At 36.2% G+C, this 19,279-nt stretch overlaps 1 protein-coding gene across 3 annotated transcripts in view; it reads right to left on the reverse strand.

The window, feature by feature from the left end:
• Nucleotides 1-325: 325 nt before the first annotated feature.
• LOC105202008 (cGMP-dependent protein kinase, isozyme 2 forms cD4/T1/T3A/T3B) overlaps nt 326-19,279 on the reverse strand; it is a 52,346-nt gene continuing 33,392 nt past the window's right edge. For 2 of the 3 annotated variants that reach the window (XM_011170342.3, XM_011170344.3), the window contains exons 3-10: nt 4,996-5,215; nt 4,023-4,086; nt 3,773-3,945; nt 3,412-3,558; nt 2,434-2,880; nt 1,976-2,275; nt 1,768-1,830; nt 326-1,698 (exon numbers count right to left, since the gene is read on the reverse strand). In XM_011170342.3, the coding sequence (XP_011168644.1) occupies nt 1,533-1,698; nt 1,768-1,830; nt 1,976-2,275; nt 2,434-2,880; nt 3,412-3,558; nt 3,773-3,945; nt 4,023-4,086; nt 4,996-5,215 (1,580 nt within the window). In that variant the 3' untranslated portion in view covers nt 326-1,532. Of the gene's footprint in view, nt 1,699-1,767; nt 1,831-1,975; nt 2,276-2,433; nt 2,881-3,411; nt 3,559-3,772; nt 3,946-4,022; nt 4,087-4,995; nt 5,216-16,463; nt 18,124-19,279 lie in introns of those variants that run through there. The other variant, XM_011170343.3, reaches the window with a different exon arrangement.

A 19,279-nucleotide genomic window follows, 5' to 3' on the forward strand; every position in this document is an offset into this window, starting at 1 on the left:
GATTAAATTAACCAAAAGTTGTAAAATGTACAAATATCAATAAAAAATGCAAATAATAGAATATTTTTCAATATTTGCAACAAAGCTGTAAGATTTTTGCAATCTTGCTATTATATTGCAATCTTTCTGCAATATAACTGCAAGTTTCTATGCTGTGGATTATTTTTTACCTGATTAATTTTATTTCATCTTTTGTTTATTATCCTATATAGTTTTCTTTTTTACTGTTATCAATATAAATAGTTTTTTATTCATTTCTCTCTTTCTCTCACGCTTTCGTAAATAACTACACCTTCAACTGCAATTTTTTCCTCGTTCAAAAAAATATAAGAAAAGATATATTTTTATTTAAAATTGCACTTTTTATGTGGTCTTTCTTTTCGCATGTTTTAAGAATAACAATTTGATACTTAAATGCTAAAACAATAGCGACATTAAATTATTGTAATTTTATTAAAGTTGGAACATCATTCTAATGATATTTTTAATTTTCATTTGCCATTTTTTAGGCTACAAAGAATATATGTACGTATGTGTGTATAATACAATTGAAGGTTTGGTTAAGAATCAGTCAAATTCATTCTTTCAAAGAAAATTATTACAAGAAAGTTGATATGAGTATGTATAAAATACATTACTTATATATGTATAGGAAAATCTATTTCCAAGTATTTTGCTATATTATTTATAATAAGATAATGCTTTCTGAAAATATAATCATAAAAAGTTATATAATTTTTTTTTCTGTTATTTACTATTTAAACAGTCACTAAGAAATACAAGTCACTGAAGAAAATAAGAGTTTGATTGATTCTTGCAGCCCCACCTACAGTTGCTATTAATGAAACTTTTATTTACGTATATTGCATGATATACATTCCATTTAAAATTTATACGCTATTTATAATTCATTATTTACAAGTCACGTTATGTATAATTAATTAAAATATAATTATTACAATAAACTCTATAAGTAAATCAAACAACAATGAACTTGCCATATAAAATTTAACATCTGATCGATATATGCATAATTTGACAAGTTAAATGGATGGCAAGAGGTCCCTTGGACTTGAGCTGACTGTTTCTTGCGTGTGACCGCGTTTCTGAGCATAAGTATGAACATGTATGAGTTTACCTCTTCGAGGTAATAATGGCACTTGATATTTTCTTGCGTATCCTATTAGAATGTGTAACATTGGAGATGCTTCTGGAGAACCCGCCAGACGCGAAATAAATATAAAAATTCGCAGCTCAACTTTTCGTTTAAAATTTTTGATAATATCGTCCAAAATTCATGAAAATTCTAAATTTTATCACAGTGCAGTTTCCTTATTTCAAATCACGATTATATTGCGAGATATGACAAAGCATATAATATACAACTGTAATCTGTATATCACGTAGTATGAGAAAAATATAAATAAATGCAGGTGTCGCCAATTATCTCGTATGATTGATCGTTATGTCCTATTACAATTTCCTGCTAGATAGTAAAAACGCGAATATTAAATAGTCTTTTACTTTGTGCGTTAAAAATCATTATCCCAACCAGAAATATCGTCAGGTGGTAGTGGATCGGAATCAGCTGCATAAGCGTCAAAATTTGTAGTATCCGTAGCTCCTTGAACTCGTGGTAAAATTGGAGGCTCTAGTGTTCTTGTTTTCAGACCTTCCCAATTAAAGCCATCAAACCATCTGCAATAAATTCGTAGAAATAAATTTTTATATTCTTCTGGACTAACAATAAGATAAAAATATAATTACTTGTGTTTTTGTATTTCACTAATGCCACCTCTTTGATATCCAAGGCGTTCCGCTGGATTATCTCTGAAAATAATAATTTGTATTGTTTGAGAGATATAAACACTTATTTTACTGTTTACGATCAACAAATATATTACTATATATTATAAATATTTATTAGAAGAAAATACATAGAATACTTTAATACATAAAAATGTGTCATAATTACCTGCAAAGCTTTTTGATAAGTGCCATCGCATTACGAGTGATGGATCTAGGAAATTCTATAGCGTCAATTCCTTTTAAGATAATATTGTACGTTTTCATCGGATCAGCACCGGTAAAAGGAGGCGTACCCGTCAGTAACTCAAACATAAGGACGCCAAGGGACCAGTAATCGGCGCTAATGTCATGACCTTTGTTTAGAATTACTTCCGGGGCTACGTACTCTGGTGTACCACAAAAAGTCCACGTCTTTCTTCCATTATCCAACCGTTTAGCAAAGCCAAAATCCACAAGTTTAACATATCTGAATAATAATAAAAAATGTAAATCCAACAGAATCTTAAGTACTAAGAAATATTTATTTTTTCATATATTAAAATCAAAATAACATCTACGTGTTCGCAATTTCTTAAGTCTTTTTTAAATAATACATCATTATTATAGAGATGACTATATTCTTACCCTTGATTATCCAAAAGCAAGTTTTCCGGTTTAAGATCTCTGTAAATTATGTTTCTGGAGTGCAAATAATCGAATGCTTCTACCACACATGCGGTGTAAAAACGGGTAGTACTATCGTCGAAGTATCCCTTGTCCCTGAGAACGGTCCATAACTCACCACCCAAACAGGCTTCCATCAGCATGTAAAGGTACTTTCTATCTTTGAAGGTCTTGAAAAGCTTGACTACAAAATCGCAATCTGCTTCGCTCATAATCCTCTTTTCTGACATAATGTGTTGTTGCTGTCGCGTCTCGACGATCTGTGCCTTCTTCATTTGCTTCAGAGCGAAGGATCGTGTGCTGTCTCCGGCAATTTGAACTAATTCGACTCTGCCAAAGCCACCCACGCCAAGAGTCGCAATAGTCTGAAGGTCTTGTAGACGTACGTCCCGGAATTCCTCATTTAGTCTGATGAAACCGTAAGATTTCAATAAATCTCTGAACAGTTTTTGGATTTTTATCGCTAAACTTACTTGGAATATATAGTTTATTGTCCCATCCTAATGCTAAGCATGGAACACAATATTTACATATAATAGTAAGCGTAATATATATATATATATGTTTTATAATTCCATAAACGCATAATATTATTTAATCTTAAGTAATATTTTAGGTATATTCTTAGAATATTAAATATAATATTCTAGTTAATATAGTATTAATTACATTCCTGAAATATTCATGTAAATATATTTTTTATTAAAGAGAAATAAAGTTTATGCAAAAAATAGAGTATATAAAATGCCGTACTATACAAAAATTAAATTTAAACGTGCTATTTATTATTCATAATTTCCTAATATATTTCAAAAATATTTATTCCTTCAAATTTTGAAACTATATGAATGTGAAATAATATTCTAGGAATATTAGGTACTTATAAGGAATACTTAACTACATGTCTATCTAATGTCATATAACAAAAGATATAATTACCTCCTACGTTCTACCAATTCGTCCCTGTATCGCGTTCGAATTTCGTCCAAGGATGAGATTAATTGATTAAATGTTTCGCGGTCTATTACCAAACAGCTCACTCCTTCTGGATCGTCAGCGATAATATTAGCAGTTCTGAGATCATCTCTGTAAAAGTAAAATAAATTAGCATATATTTTATTTTAATCTTACTGAATTTATTAAATGCTAATTTTATTTCGAAACAACAATACAATCACGCTGACACAAGATAAATTTACTCAAAGTAAGATAGTTACAAATAACAATAAATTTTAATGTCTTCTCAACAAGGAAAAAATATTAAATAAAAATTGTAAATAATAATATTAATTATGCTCACCCTTGTAAAGCTTTCTCGCCGAAGAAGTCACCCTTCCTTAAGGTTCTAATATATTTCTCTTCTATTGTATCCGGTTGCTTTATTGTCACTCGTACTTGTCCTCTGCTGATGATGAAAAATGTATCACCTCTCGCTCCTTGTCTTATTATATAATCCCCATTATTGTAAAATGTCTGTGAAATTAATTGATTACAATTAATAGTAGTATATAATAGAGATAACAAAAAATGTTTCGCCAGATTATTCGTACCTCTTCTAAAATGTCCGAAATTTTGATTAGAGTTTCCTCGGGCAGATTTTTGAAGATTGGCACGCTGAAAAAAAAAATGTAAAATCATGCGTCAACTCTAAATGCATCGTAAGATTATTTTTATAAATTTTTATTACAAGACATTCGTTACGACAAGTTACTACGTAGAGCTGTTATTTACTTTTCTCTTGATAAAGAATGCCATAACTTCCAACCGTAGATGTTGCGTAAGACAATAAAATATTTCCTAGGTAATGGAATACTAATACGTTGAATTATTACATTTTTTAAATTATTTTTTCTTTTTTTTCCGTTTAGCTAAAATTTAGCTAAATGCACAAAAAATATGTAAATTTACGTGAATTTATCTCTGTATAATGTCTCATTTAAACCATTCGCTATAAATTTGCTATAAACTTGTTAAGTAACGGCCTATTAAAAAAGATTTTTCAGAGTTATTTTCAGTGGTTTGCCTTATTTGCCTTTCGAGAGGTGGCGATCGTTCCTAAATCGATTAAAAACCGATTTAAAAAGTTATATTGATCTAGACGGATTTGAACCCGGATATTTGGCACGGAGAGCAAACTCGTAACTCCTTAAATGTCATATCGCCACAATAATGATCAAATTGTTCAAGAAAGATGAAATTGCAAACTTAAATTGCATATGTTAAATGTGGAATTTTATATCGTTATTGCAATAGCATACAAAAAAAGCATGATCCGTTACTCAAAAAATGCTCAACAATTCTAAGTGTATCCGTAAAAAGATATACTGAAATAATATAATTTTTAAAAAATTTTAACAATTTTATCACGGAATTTCACTGAACTTCACATCTATATTAGACAATTACACAATTAATCAAATCGAAATTTATCAAGATAAGAAAGCATTCATTTATTCAAGAAAGAATCTGACGGCGTTGGATCAAAGTCTATCAGAATAATAGAAAAGCATCATGCTAGTTTACCTCTTTAAGAAGTCCGTGTATTCGGCCTGCCTCGAGAGGCCGGTCCTCATCATAATAGTTTGAAAGCATTGTCGGTCGATGGCCCATAATTGACAATCAGTCGCAGCAGTGATCGTTGCTGTCCTTTTACAATTATAAAGAATCGCGAGCTCACCCAGCACCTTACCATGTTGCAATGTACTGAGATATTTGCCGTCTCTTGACACCTCGACCTTACCCTCTGAAAAAGAATTTCAAGAGATTTAATCTCTTGTCGTACGCAACTAAAATAGAATACTATTGACATAGAATTGCTATGCTATTGAATTTGAAGTCATTTAAAAGGTTATCGTGCTGCAATCGTTTATTTTAATTTTTAATAGATCGGAATTCAACTACCGACGTTAATGTTATATGTACATATTATCTTGTGTATTGCTCAGTACATAATATTATGTATCAAAAGTATACAACATTATATGCTGATAAGATTTATTCAAAACGTGCTACTTAATCAATTCAATCGTTTCGATCTCATAAACAAAATTTAATAATCATAAAATTAAGTATGTAGAGTTTAATTTTTAATTTACATAATTGTTAAAGAGAAGACAAAAATTAAATTTCTCAACTGTTAAATATATACTATTCAACAGAAAAGAACACAATTTTGGAACTGAAACATCGATCGTTTACCTCTCTTCGAAAATTAAGTATAACTCTTACGACTTCGGTCAGTTGTCAAGTGACCATCGACATGCTTGACGAAACTGGAAACTAATAAGTAAAACGGTAGTTCTTATCAAGATATATCGGCGGGCTGTCTTACGGATATTCTAATTGACGTTCGATTTCTTTGCTTTGAAAGTTGGAACGTGTTCAGAATATTAATCAACTTTTTACATCGCACAAGCCGGGTGACACACTCTCGACGGACCGCTGACATTTCTAAATTAATCGAGCGACCATCGCTACTTTTTCCAGCACGCCGACGTTCATTCATGGTATTCTTTTTCGTAACAATTCCTTGAAATTGTTGCTTCAAATAGAGCGTTAAGTCACGAAAATCGTAGATTACTGTACAGTTACGTACCGCTTCGAATATTATCATATGTCAAGTGATATTCTTCGCTCTATCATTTTATCATATGTATACAGTCGACTATATGCGAACTTTAAACCACTCGATTTTATCGACTGCGTTCAGCAGAAGAAGCAGTCTAGCAACTATTGCAAGATTCTTTAAAGCCCATTCTACAATAGCCGTATACACAAAGCCACAAAGTTGTAACGTAAGAAATGAATGTTATTCATTCGCTTATATGCTTTTACAACTCTACGATTTTACGTTAAGTCCAAATCACACTAGCGATTAAAAATTGAAGATTGAAGATTAAAGATTGAGTTTTGGCCAATCAAAATAAAAGCTGTTAAAATTTCCTTGTTCCAATTGGTCAAATTTCAATCGCTAATCGTCAATCACAATTGACAATCGATAGTGTGATTTGGGCTTTACGGTGATTGTAAAATGGATCGCTTAATCCGATTAGTTTATAAAGAATGTCCAGAAAAATCGGACCAAACTTTATTATTAATAACATCGAGTGATGAAAAAAGTTTATATAAACTAAAAATGCTTTATTAAATAGTTCAAAGATTTTTATCAATTATTATAGTAATAATAAACGTTCACAAATTTTTTTTCTGCGGGTTTTTATTCGTTGAAACTACTGATGACTACTCGCATTAATAACTTGTCAAACTCTTTCGAACATTTTTCGAACATTTCTAATAATTATTATAACAATTATTATAAATTATTATATAATTATTATAACAATTGATAAAAGTCTCTGAACGTTTATAACAAACTTTTCAATAAAGCATTTTCAGACACAAGTTTATATGAACTTTTTTCATCGCATCTCAGTCCTTAATCCTTTATTAGAGACGTGATAATCCCTCGGAGTATTTCGATGGCGTGTGCACACATTTTATAATTTACACAGATATACGGAAAAATCTTCGTGCGTCCGTCTACATTTTTTCATTGAATAATTTCAGTTTCATTTCTCACATGTTTTGTACAATCGCGAGTTGTAGTCAGACTTGCTTCATTTGAATGCATAATCACGATTTCATTACTAGTCAATCTATTGCGACAAAATTTATTCTAATTGATTACATCTACGTAATACGAATATCGTTTCGATTAAACACATTTTATCGCGCCTGATGATCGATCATTATCTGCATATGTATTAAAGAGGATCCAATTACAGATCGAAACGTCTGCTATATTTTTGCAACAATAAATCTGCATGAGTGTACAGACGAAGCACCTGTGTCGACTCTCCTATAAGCATTCATAATTCCTCTTTCTTTAATTTCTATGATACGATATCACGTATCATTCGTATTTTTCTGCGTTAATCGCGGAAGAAACGCGATACCCTTTCACAAAACAGTCTACGTACAGTCTAACGAAGTAGAATCAATGAAAGGAAAATCTAAAGATTACGCAAGTCAGAATAATCTTCTTTTCTCTTGCCGCCGTAGTCAGTTTGTCAGGATTCAATCGTTCAGTTCGACATTGCGACAGGATAGATCCATGGCCGCGTATTGTCCCGCGAACGTTGCTTTCACTTCCTCGCGCATGACGCCTAAGTGCGAGTCACACAAGGGATCCCGAACCGGTTCCGTTACCGATCGTGGCTCGCGCGAGATAGATCATATCTTTCCCCATCGAAGTTTATCATCGTGTTAAGCGGCGGCTATTAATAAGCACGAGCGTCGGTATGCTCCCGTCGCGTAGAATGTCCCGCACGTTGTCCTATTTGATTCCACGCATCCGCCAGCGGCAATTTCCTTTGAGACAACGCGTCTCGTCCACGCAGGCGATCTTGTGACATGCGCGCGTATTGAATGAGTCACGAGATACAGTTGGACCATCGTATTCTTAACTCGTTGAGATCGAACGATTTCTCTATTCTTCACCGTTAAGGGAGCACTCTCCTCTAGAGCGCCCAAAATAGCTCATATTTGGGAGTTAAAGGGAAAAGTATTACATATACACTTATGACTTTTTGCACATTTACCCATGTTTGAAGATATAAGTAAATTTTATTACATCTTATACATATCCATTATTTTTCTTGTTGTCTAATTTCAAAGGAACCGTTGAAAAAGAAAACACATGTCGCTGGTTGACGCGATTATAGCGATTCTATTCATCCGAGATAAAAGTTGAAAAAATTTGTAGTAATTATTATGGCTACGGTCGATACGGCAGGGAATAAGAATCTTTTTCTTTACACTACATAATGTATGGAAATGAATCCGGTTTTCGAAATTTGCATTTAATAATACACGCGTAGATCGATAAAGCGCTCTATTTTCTATTACCCTGCGTAAACACACGTGTGATTCAGCGCACGTGTCCCACGTTTTCAATGATAATGGATCTTGCGATCAAGATTCACGGCAGTGAATCGTCAATCAACAAACTGAAAAGAAAGTCTTCTCGGGAAAACTCCGAAGAGCTTTTAAAGAAAAACACGTGGTCGCCCGAGACGAGAAGGAAATCATTATTATGAAAGTAGGTCAATATAACGCGTGCCTTTTTTTTACAAATTTCATTCTTGTTAGCAGACATTTGCGAAGTTGCATGAATTTGCATAGGCGATAACAGCACATATAATAGAGGCTGATACGATCGCTTCTGTATTAACGACTGCGTGCCCTAAATTCAGAACAATAGGCTGCGAGATGTGCGAACTCGTATGTTATTTCGATGATTACTATCGCGTGGATGCATGTCTGTTTAATTACGACTAAAGCCCACTTTAGACAATCTATAATTCGTCTCAAATTAGCTGCGTGCAATAAACGTATCATCGATACGTTTATTATGTCTTTTTAAATGCAATTGTGCATCAATTTAAACAAGACTGGGATTTCTTTATTAGACAATAATATAGGAAATTATTATAAAACCTCAATTATAAAAAGTATGAAAATGTATAAAAATCGTATTATGAAATCGCTTGTGTAGAAAATCCGCATATAACTGTAAGAAAGCTTAGAAAACTCGAAAAATGTTGATATTGCTCGCGTGCGCGTAGCGCCATTACGAACTTTGGAAAGTACGCGTAATTGCAATGCTAATGAAGAAACAACGTGGTGATTTTGACGATGAATTGCGTGCTACGAAATGACTGTAGGTGGAGGATGCCAGTGATTAAGCTGCACGTGGTTCAACAATCGGTTACGAAAATTTCTTGCATAATATGATACTAAATTAACATAATTAAAGGTAAGAAAAACTAAAATTTAGCATAAGTGAATATGCGATAAAATGAATAGATGAATACTATACATCCCGCTAAAGAATACATCAAATATAACTATTCGTATTCTTCATAAGATTACCACTGAAAGTAACTGATCAAAAGCTACACACAGTCTTAGTCAAAATTATAAGACATCTTATATTTTTTTAAATACTCTCAACGAGAAGGATTAACGAGAAATTCAAATGTAAATTATCCTTTGTTTCAAGAACCCTTTAAAATGCCAGTAATCAATTTGAAATAATACAGACAAAAAATTTCGGAATAAATGAAATAGATGTAGGTATCTTTGTAATTTTAGTCAATGCTGTGTGTGTGTGTGCGTGCGTGCGTGCGTGCGTGCGTGCGTGCGTGCGTGCGTGCGTGTGTGTGTGTGTGTGTGGTCGTTCCGAACACTTTAGATTCATTATCGTCCACGCTATTCGAGAAGTTAAAAAAGCGAGCTCGACAAATAGTATCTTTCTCATTAATGTCAGTTATCTTGAATAAAAGTATTATGCTCATGCGCGATTCACACAATGAAAACCTTCAATTCGATGCTACGAGAATAGAAACGTCCGAGTTTGAATACCGACTTGAAGAGTTAGAATTGAATATCAAAGTCATACTCCATACAATCTCTAATGTGCAGGACTATTCCGTTTAATCTCCGCGAATAACGTGCATGCTGGTATTCATAGTATAGATAGATAATTATATAACTACGCTGTGCGAAAGTCGAGAGAGTTGTCCTTCGCTCGCTTTTATCACTTTCGCAAGAATCACGCCCAGAGAAAGATTTCTTTGAGTAAAAAAAAAAAAATAGTTGTTTGGCTAAAAGAAATCTGTGCACTGCTATACGATTCAAGAGAAGTTTCTTTGACTTGAAGAAATTTTTTGGTCCTTCTATTAGAATTAAAAAAAAAATAATTTAGCTGTTGAAATCTTATTTTAAATAAAAGAAATATATTTTTAAAACCAAAACAACTAAATTATTTCTTACATTTCTGTCAGTACTTTCTTTGGGATTTCATCAATTTAAACATAATTTTTCTCTGGGTGTAAAACAGCTCAAGGATCGCTCAGTGCGCGATATGCATTCTCGTCGAAAAGAAAGAAATAAAACGAAATTCTCTCGCATGGAGCCTCGCTTGTATCAAGCCGCGGATGTTCCTGATGTGTCATCATATCGGTTCACCAAAACAACTGATTATGCGCATCGTTTGTTTAGTAAATATTCAACGCTGCGCCGAGTAAATTTTATAAAGCGCGAATCATCGATCACGAATGAACATTGCGATCACTGTAAACATTCTGTATCTCTTCGTATTAATATTTATAATGTATCGATACCGCGGTGTTATCTATATAAATTGAGATATCGAAAACATGACAACGACAAAATGTTTCTTTACTGTCGTCACACTTGTCAATAGAAAAAAAAATTTTAATTCTTTTTCCAAAGTATCTTTACGCTTATCTGAATTTTCTAGAGCATAAGAAACGACATCAATAATAAATATAAAAAGATATAAAATTAAATATAAAATTTAAGGATTAATATCGTAAAAATATCAGAGATACCAGTTCAATTTTAATAAAATTCCAATAAAAATTATATATCCACAGCAAATCTAGTGCGAGTCACGATATCTAAAATTCGTGCCTCCAAAGATTTTCCACATAAGAGTACAAAGGTGAGATGAAAAGAAAAAAAAATCTCGCTCACGATCTGCTCGCATTATCTTCACAATTAGCCTCTCTTCTACTTGAAATTCTATTTCACAAAAGTTTCAATTTCCATAGTTCACGATGTGTTCGAATGCGAATCATCGTGCACATGATGCTCGCAGTTGTTGATACCTTCAATCGGGGGAACAAAGAAACTCATTCGATATACCTGACAGACCTCGTGGAGGAAAGAGAAAGAAAGAAACAGTGAGAGAGGGCGAGGGAGAGAGACAGAGAGGGAGGGACGGACAGAGAGAGAGAGAGAGAGAGAGAGAGAGAGAGAGAGAGAGAGAGAAAGGGACTAACAACAGAAGAATCCTCACCCAGGTTCGTTTGATTCGAGTCTGCATGTATCGTACCGGTACCGGTCGCATAGAGCACCGCTGAATATATCCAACCTTACATATATATATATATATATATATATATATATATAACACGCTGTAGAAGGCCTAGCATGACGACATAACAGGACAAAGAGTTTACGCTTCACACACGATATCCCCTCGAGGTTTTGCACGAAACCGGCGTAACCGAACTCCGGCTTGTTTGCTCCGGTAGCTTCGGGCTCGCGTTGAAGCGTGAGACAGCGATCGGCGAGTTCGATGTAAAAATGTGATAAGCGTAATTTATTTTCATTGAAAATAAACCGATTTTACGAGACGCCTTTACCACGCGCAGCGTCCACGATGGGAAAGCCCAGCCGTTGTTTGATTCACAATTTTAATTTCCCAGAATGTCGGTCGAAGAAAAAATCACAAAAAAAAAATCACAACAGAAACATGATTTAAGAGAAAGTAAAGGATTCATCGTGAAGAAATAACGCGAACCAGTTTGGGATCAATTTATGGAACTCTCTGCAATTATCTTTCACTTTTGTTGATCAGTGTTTCGCGAATGGAAGGAAATCTTTGACAAGAGTTGGTGAAACGAGTTTCCAGGTATCGGTCGTAACCTGCGATTAGTACCTGCGGAGAGGGACAGAGCCTGTCACCGTGCAACAACGAGGGTCGATACAACGGACGTCACGGCAAGACCCTCGAGAACTATTGGTCAAGCGCAGATTATCTCATTGTTGCCTCTGAACTGCGAGGAAAGTCGCGGTTTTTTGCGTAAAAGGCGAATAAAGCAGGATGTCGAATTGGGACACTCGCGATTGCGAAAATCGACTAGCAGCCAGTTGCTGAACGACCAGCAGCTACTACCGACCACTCTTTTCATATATATATATACGTCCTTGCCATTTTCCACCTTTCCATCTCTCCCGAAACTTCCGAGGAAGTTGCCGACCGGCGCGTGCAAACGGATATTGCTTAAGCGAAAAGGAGTTCAATGTTGAATTAAATGATACATTTAATTAAATCTTACTCAGCGATTCGAGAACTGGTATCTCGACATATAGAAACTTCCGATCAGATGCAATCACGCGCACAAAGCTCATCGCTTGAAAAAGCATCGTCGTTACGTATCTCGCTTTTTACGACTCTTTAATGGTTAATTGAACTTAGTAGGGCACAAAAGACGGTTTGTTTCTGCAATTAGGCAATCAAGCCTGCGCGTATATAGACGACGATGATACTTCACTTGTACTTTATTGACAATTATAATTTTAATTAGCGGAAACGACGCTCGCGATCGTCGCGATTCCCGAGTATAGTTAGCACTAGACATTTATTATGCATGGTCGTTGTTGTGAGTCACGATGACGCTTTGACGAAAATAAATCTCGCAGGATCTAGGCCTAAGCAATCTTACATGGTGATCAAAAGGCTACGCCGTCGAGGTAAAATAACTTATCTAATAAAATGGCAAACGTGACGGTTCAAACGTGATTTCGCAACAAGCTCGATACGTAACAATCTGTAATATTGTCGCGTGCGTGTAGCAAGAGGTTTTAATTTTTTTATTCAAGTTATTAGCACGATTTATTGAAAAATGCGCAATAGTCGTAATTATATCCGGTCTGAATTCCTATCGTCTTCTCTGTTCCTCCTCTCCTCTCCGCTCCTCTCTCGAGATTCCAATTACCACGTGTCCAGCAAAGATCGTTAAGTAACGTTAAAGAGTCGTCGTCAATCCAATGATTTATTATATGGGATACAGTTAAGTGCAGTGATTAATTGGAAAGTTAAGATTGTCAAAAGCTCGTAAATGTTTGCGAACGAGAGATGCGCATATATTATAGTACTGCGCGTTTGCGTGAATAAAATATTAGAGTGAAAGTGGTTTTAATTAGAATCGTCTTACACCGATCGTTCCTTGAGCAAATGCCGGCTCGTCAATGTTCGCTCGAAACTTGAATTCGACGACGAAAAAAGATTCTGTCGTGCAGCAGCTGTCGAGATTTCCAGCTTTGGACGATCCTCAAAACCAGATGCTCCGATTATCAAACGGGAGCATCCACTACATCTGGATACTTCGCGTGCTACAGTGAAGTGAAAGAAGTTCGAGGAACGCCGTGTAAAGAAAAATCTTCGAAAAACCGTTTCGCTTCTTAAATTAACCATACTGCTATATTTCTCGTTCTATGTAAAGAAATATTTAGTAAACCGTGCGTGTCCAGGGGATTAATCATTTGGGGTCGTTGACAACAAATGTCAAAAAGTAATGACGAGTTTTGCACGTTTGTCAAGCTGACACAGCCATTTTAGCACGAACAGATTGAGTATACGTTTTCATTTGCAATCCGATTGCAATCAATTTCTGCCGATTTGTCTGTAATTTCAAAACACTGTCCTCATTTGTAGTCCCAATACTTTGTTTCAATTTCATCAAATTTTTAAACTCAATAACACTGCTGTTTGTAAATCTTAGTGTTTTTAACGGAACAATTGAAAGAGAGTTTGTATCAAATGTATATAAAAACTGAAAAATTTTTTACTCTTACTTTAGTAACAGAAAAAAAATTTCAATTTCTGTATACATTTAATTCGATTGGATTAAATTATTTAATACGGCTACGATATTACATGTTCCGCTATTAGAATGATTTAGTGTCTACTCACATTCATTGAGAAATAGACTTTTCTTTTATAAAAAAATGTATAATCATATGCGACATACTTGAATGTATCCGATATTAGAGACATACTAAATTTTACGTTGCGTGTGGGGCGCAGCAATGTAGACCTAATGTAAACACCTTTCTTTCGTTTATCTAACTACAAAGTGGCATACGCCTTGATAAGAATCCGACCAGCGACGTGCAAGTGTTGAATGAGATTTGTCGAGCATGCATAAACGAGCTCCATAAGAAGAAAAAAAAAGTGTGAAAAATCATGTAGAAAAAATAACACAAATCGTTGAATTTTTATCGAATTAATTCGATTATTTCTTCAGACACGCCGCGTTAAATTTATGGAATGTCATTGTTACCAAATAATTTGCGTACTGATTCGTATGCAACTTTCATGAACGCATTTACATATAAAGCTAATTACAACCGAACGCAAATATTAATATCGATTATAGCATTGATTCGAAATACCACTTGTAAGTAGAATTGATTAAGTAGAATTGACTAGAATTCTGCTTTCCCATTGTTCTTGAAATCACATCGATACACGACTTTCTCCATGGCGCACATGGAATAACAAATCAGCTTGTCAACACTAAACGTGGTAACAAATACATTATTCATAATACAATTAGTTATAAAAAAAACTTGAAATATTTTACACAAATACAAAATTATGAATATAGAAACTTTCGAACGTATAAACTACAGAATTTTGTTTTCCTAAGTTAAAAAGTTCAAGAATATAATTTTTTAACTGAATTATAAAGTAAAATTTATCTTCAAATTGGAATTTTGCCATTATAGTAAATATATTGCTGGACAAAATTATTCTAAAGACAGAAAAAAGCACACTATTTTTAGAAATATCCTGACATTTTATAAGAAAATGTCAAAAGTCCAAATATTTATGCATTATTCATGCATGACTTATTAATTTACAGAGTGATTTTGTGGTGAGAGTGATACGGTAAGAGTAACACAAATATAATTTATTTAAACTGCGTAAATCATGAATATGTAGAAATCTTGAACGCCTTTCGTATCCGTGTTGTATTATAGATAATTGAAACGTGTCGTTGCAAAATGCGAGCACAATTGCGTGTATAGAACTAACGATAAGATCGTTTCTCGAGCGGCGGAACAGACGAAGAGCCCATTTCGCGAGATAATCCGGTTTCGTGCTCTAAAAAATGTAATATCGAGGTCGTGGCTTTACGCGACATCGCATCGGTACCAAAAAAAAAAAGAAAAACCTTTGTCCTTTTCACGCGTGTCGCAGAAAATTGCGGATGTGCACGCGCGTGTACGTGCGTGCTTGCGTGCGATCTGCAATGTGTTACGTTCGTTCCTTCCACATGTCAGGATAATTATATAAACGTGTATCATATACATATTTAATTGTAAGACATAACGACGTCCGGTAATCGTGTACAGAGTGTCTCGGAAATCAAGTACTTTCTCTTCTCTCTTTCTTTTTTGTAGAAGAGCGTGCGACTTCTCTCAAGAAATCTGTGACTTCGAATGCACTCTGTATATTCTTCAATTTGATGTAGTTATCTCGTAATATTTGTAGAAATCAAAAATTTTAATTAGTGTTTTTAACAGAATTTAACAGTTTTCAACAGAAATAAAATCGCCGATATTTTCTAGAATTGAATATTAATCAACGAATAAAAAGTTTCAACGATACGCACAATCTTGTTTTAAGAACATTTTCACGTAAATTGCATTTTTATTCTAATTATCGAAGTATCCATAAAATAAGTATTGCAAAACTTGAAAGACGATTGTGCTGAGCTAACGTTTCAATTACATACTTGACTTCCAAACGATATCTTGGTTACGGCATGAATATTTTATTACACTGACTGGCGGAATTTCATTGTACGAAATTATAATCGCATATTGTTTTGGATCCATTAATTGATAAAATGACGGGATTCTACAGTGACTACCGTTTTCACTTGACTTATTAATCATGTGATAACGATACGATTTTCTAGAAATGTAAAACGGGAAAAATGTTCGATCGTTGTGCCACCCGGAGACACGCAAACATCTATGTAATTTGCTGAAATTACTGAAGATAATTCAAAATGAGTTGAAACGTTTAATGAGCCGATTTAAATAAACGTTTATAATCAGAATAATTTGCGCCCAGTTAACCGCGCCTATACTCTCATTAATCTTGTATCATTTTTACGTCTGACAATTTCAATTACGAGCAAATTCTCTTCGGATTAATCGGAAATCGCGTGCAGAAACTGTATACAATTTTATGATATCGTACGGAGTAGCAATCGCGTGCTGACGCGAAGAAATTCTCATATTCTCAGAGGAGAAAGACCTTCTGGAAAAACCAAACCGGATCTCCGCCTTCGAACGTTATATCCGTGATGGACAAGTACCTTCGCGTATTTGACGTCTCTTTATGGGTTGCGGCGCGCCGGTACGTCTCTTCCTCGCGTAGGTATGAACCGGCACGATCAATCTCGGTCGCGGAATGAGGAAGCCCCCCTGTGCGTTCCTAGGTGGTGGCTGATTCATCTCGGGGCACTCGCTGTCGGTGGTGTCGGTGCTGCTGGATCCCCTGGACCGCGCGTCTTCCTCCCTCGCTGAGGACGGCCCGTTGTTCGGATCCTCCAGCGCGGCCTCGAATCGCGACACCACCACATCGGCGTAAGGTCGCTTGTACGGTTCATCGTCCTGTTTAGAGGAAATTTTGCCGCTACCGTTGCTGGTCCAGTTGACCCCGCACTCTCGCCAGCTGGCCTCGTAGAGCAGCTCCATGGCCCTGCCGCGCGTCGCGTCCGGGTCCAGAAGGAGTTCGGGGTCCTCCAAAACCGCTCGGCCGGGATAACTTCGAACTTTCATGGCCGCGGAAGTTGGCGTGCGCTAGCGGAAGGCAGAGATCGAGAAACCGAGTCGACCGAGCCCCGTTCTACAAGGCCTACTCACCGGCGAAACTTTCGCTCGCGCGATTTTTTTTCCTCGATTCTCTCGACCTCCGGAGTCTCACTGCGCAAAGGTCAAAAGTCGAGCACCCCGCATGGCGACAATGGCGTCGTCGTCGCTTTCATTCGATAAGACTAATAGCATTCCTACAGATAGGCGCATTCTTGGCTCTGCAGGTCTTCTTGGCCTTCCGCTCCTAGGACTCGAGATCTCCCATCCACGTTTATTTCTTTGGCTCTGCTGATTATAAATCGATCAATCCTCGTGCGTGAACGAAACGGAATCATCAGTCGTCAAAGCGGTCTAGGGGAGATGAGAATTTCAAATTCTCATAGATCGAATTCATTAATGTTCGGGATGCCAGCATGAAATTCCAGTTGAAATAACCGAGAAGCATCGCACATAAATCTGGAGTCTGTTCAGGGAAGAGATCGGGCGATGCCGCACGACAGAAAAATCCACATGCCTTCGGCTTTTCGCATCGGTCATCGGGTTTGAGAGTCGCCGAAGTTCCCTGGCCTGACCGTCCCGATATTTGCGCGGTTTACTATTCCGTTACGAGGAAAGTAGGCGGACAACTGGCAGACGGGCGACAAGACCAAGAAACAAGTTCGACGGACGGACATTGACGTCGGATCCGCGCATTCACGACCGTTCATTCGCGACTTCCGCTATCCGGTCGTCCGTCACTGGCGAACCGGCACGCCGCGGAAAACCGAGTCATCGCCAACTGTCGTGGTCTTCTTCGGTCGGAGTTGCCCGTGCGTCGAGTCCTCGCAGGATTCCGCACTAACTGCCTGTGTCGTTTCGCACGAACTAGATCTGCACGAAGACGCGATCGACGAGTTTCCCGTGTTATTTACGAAAACATCAAGCGAGCCAATCGCGAAATCCGTTTCTTCCACACTCGCGTTGGATCTTGCGACCTGGACCTCGACACTGATGATCCATAAACGGCGATAAACGGCGTTAAACGACGTCGCGTCGCGCCGGAGCGGGCGCTGTTCTTTAAACAATGAATTTGAAAACGATACGGGAAAGGCGTCCTGTCAAAGGAGGACACCGCGATCGCGGATCGCGTCGCGTCTGACGCTCACTGACAATATTCGCGACTGGTGAAAAGTATGCCCGTGAGCGGCAAGCAGCACCACGAGAAACTCCCTTCCCTCGGCGAACCGCGGGAGTCCCCTCCATGGGATATGCGCTCGTGAGAGAAAGGACAGTGGTTCTCATCCTGCCGTTTTCGCCCCCGCAGCCGCTCCCACGTATGAGTGCAACGGCACTTTTTTTTCCTGCGCCCGCGAAGATCCGGGACTCCAGGAAATTATAAGGGGACCCCGCTAACTTTATTAGCGGAAAAAAGGTGTAAGAATAAGATGAAGATAAACGTAATTTCTCGTGTAAATGTAAAAAGATACAGGAGAAACGATTTGTAATCAAATTTATAGTGCGTAGAAATATATTATAAAACTATTTATAACAAAAATAATAAATAACTTAACAGTACTGGTAACAGTACAGAATTTCGTTATATAAAGCCGACACTGGTCGTCCATGTATAAGAGTTTTTCAATTCATCGATTGATCAATCGATGAGAATTATGCGCAAATGCAGCTTTTACAGAACAAAGTTGCGTTTACGCATAATATGCGATTGATCAATCGATGAATTAAACAACTCGCCCTATCTAACTGTTATTCGATAAAATTAACAATGCGGATGTTTCAGTCTTACGATTTGAACCATCTTCAGTACAAGGAGTTATTAACAATTATACTCTAAATTCTTTGGAGTGGAATTCTACTCTTTTAGATAAAATTCCACTCCAAAAATTTTAAAGAGTAGTAATGATTTCAATTCTTAAAACGTACACGTATCTTTGTACGTATACAAAAATTACTACATTTAATACTTCACTTTTATAACGTATTTTGTAATGATTCGACATTTTTTTTTATTCTGTGTCGAGGTTTTTATAAGTTCTTAATCGAACTAAAATTGGAATTTTAGATATTTAAAGATGTGCTTATACATACTTAATTATGTGAGACAAAGCACATTTGCATGAAATTTCTGAAATGTAATAATAGAAATGACTAATGAAAAATTCCGACTTTACTGGCGACGTCAAAACAATAATCACGACATGTATTTACGGGGAACATAAGTCGTTAATTACGTAACTGTAACGACATGGATGAGTGATAATACTAATGATCGGATCAGTTGAGAGAGAGAGAGAGAGAGAGAGAGAGAAAAGCTTCGGAT

Source organism: Solenopsis invicta, chromosome 1 (genome assembly GCF_016802725.1).
Source record: "Solenopsis invicta isolate M01_SB chromosome 1, UNIL_Sinv_3.0, whole genome shotgun sequence".
In the NCBI taxonomy this organism is placed as follows: domain Eukaryota; kingdom Metazoa; phylum Arthropoda; class Insecta; order Hymenoptera; family Formicidae; genus Solenopsis; species Solenopsis invicta.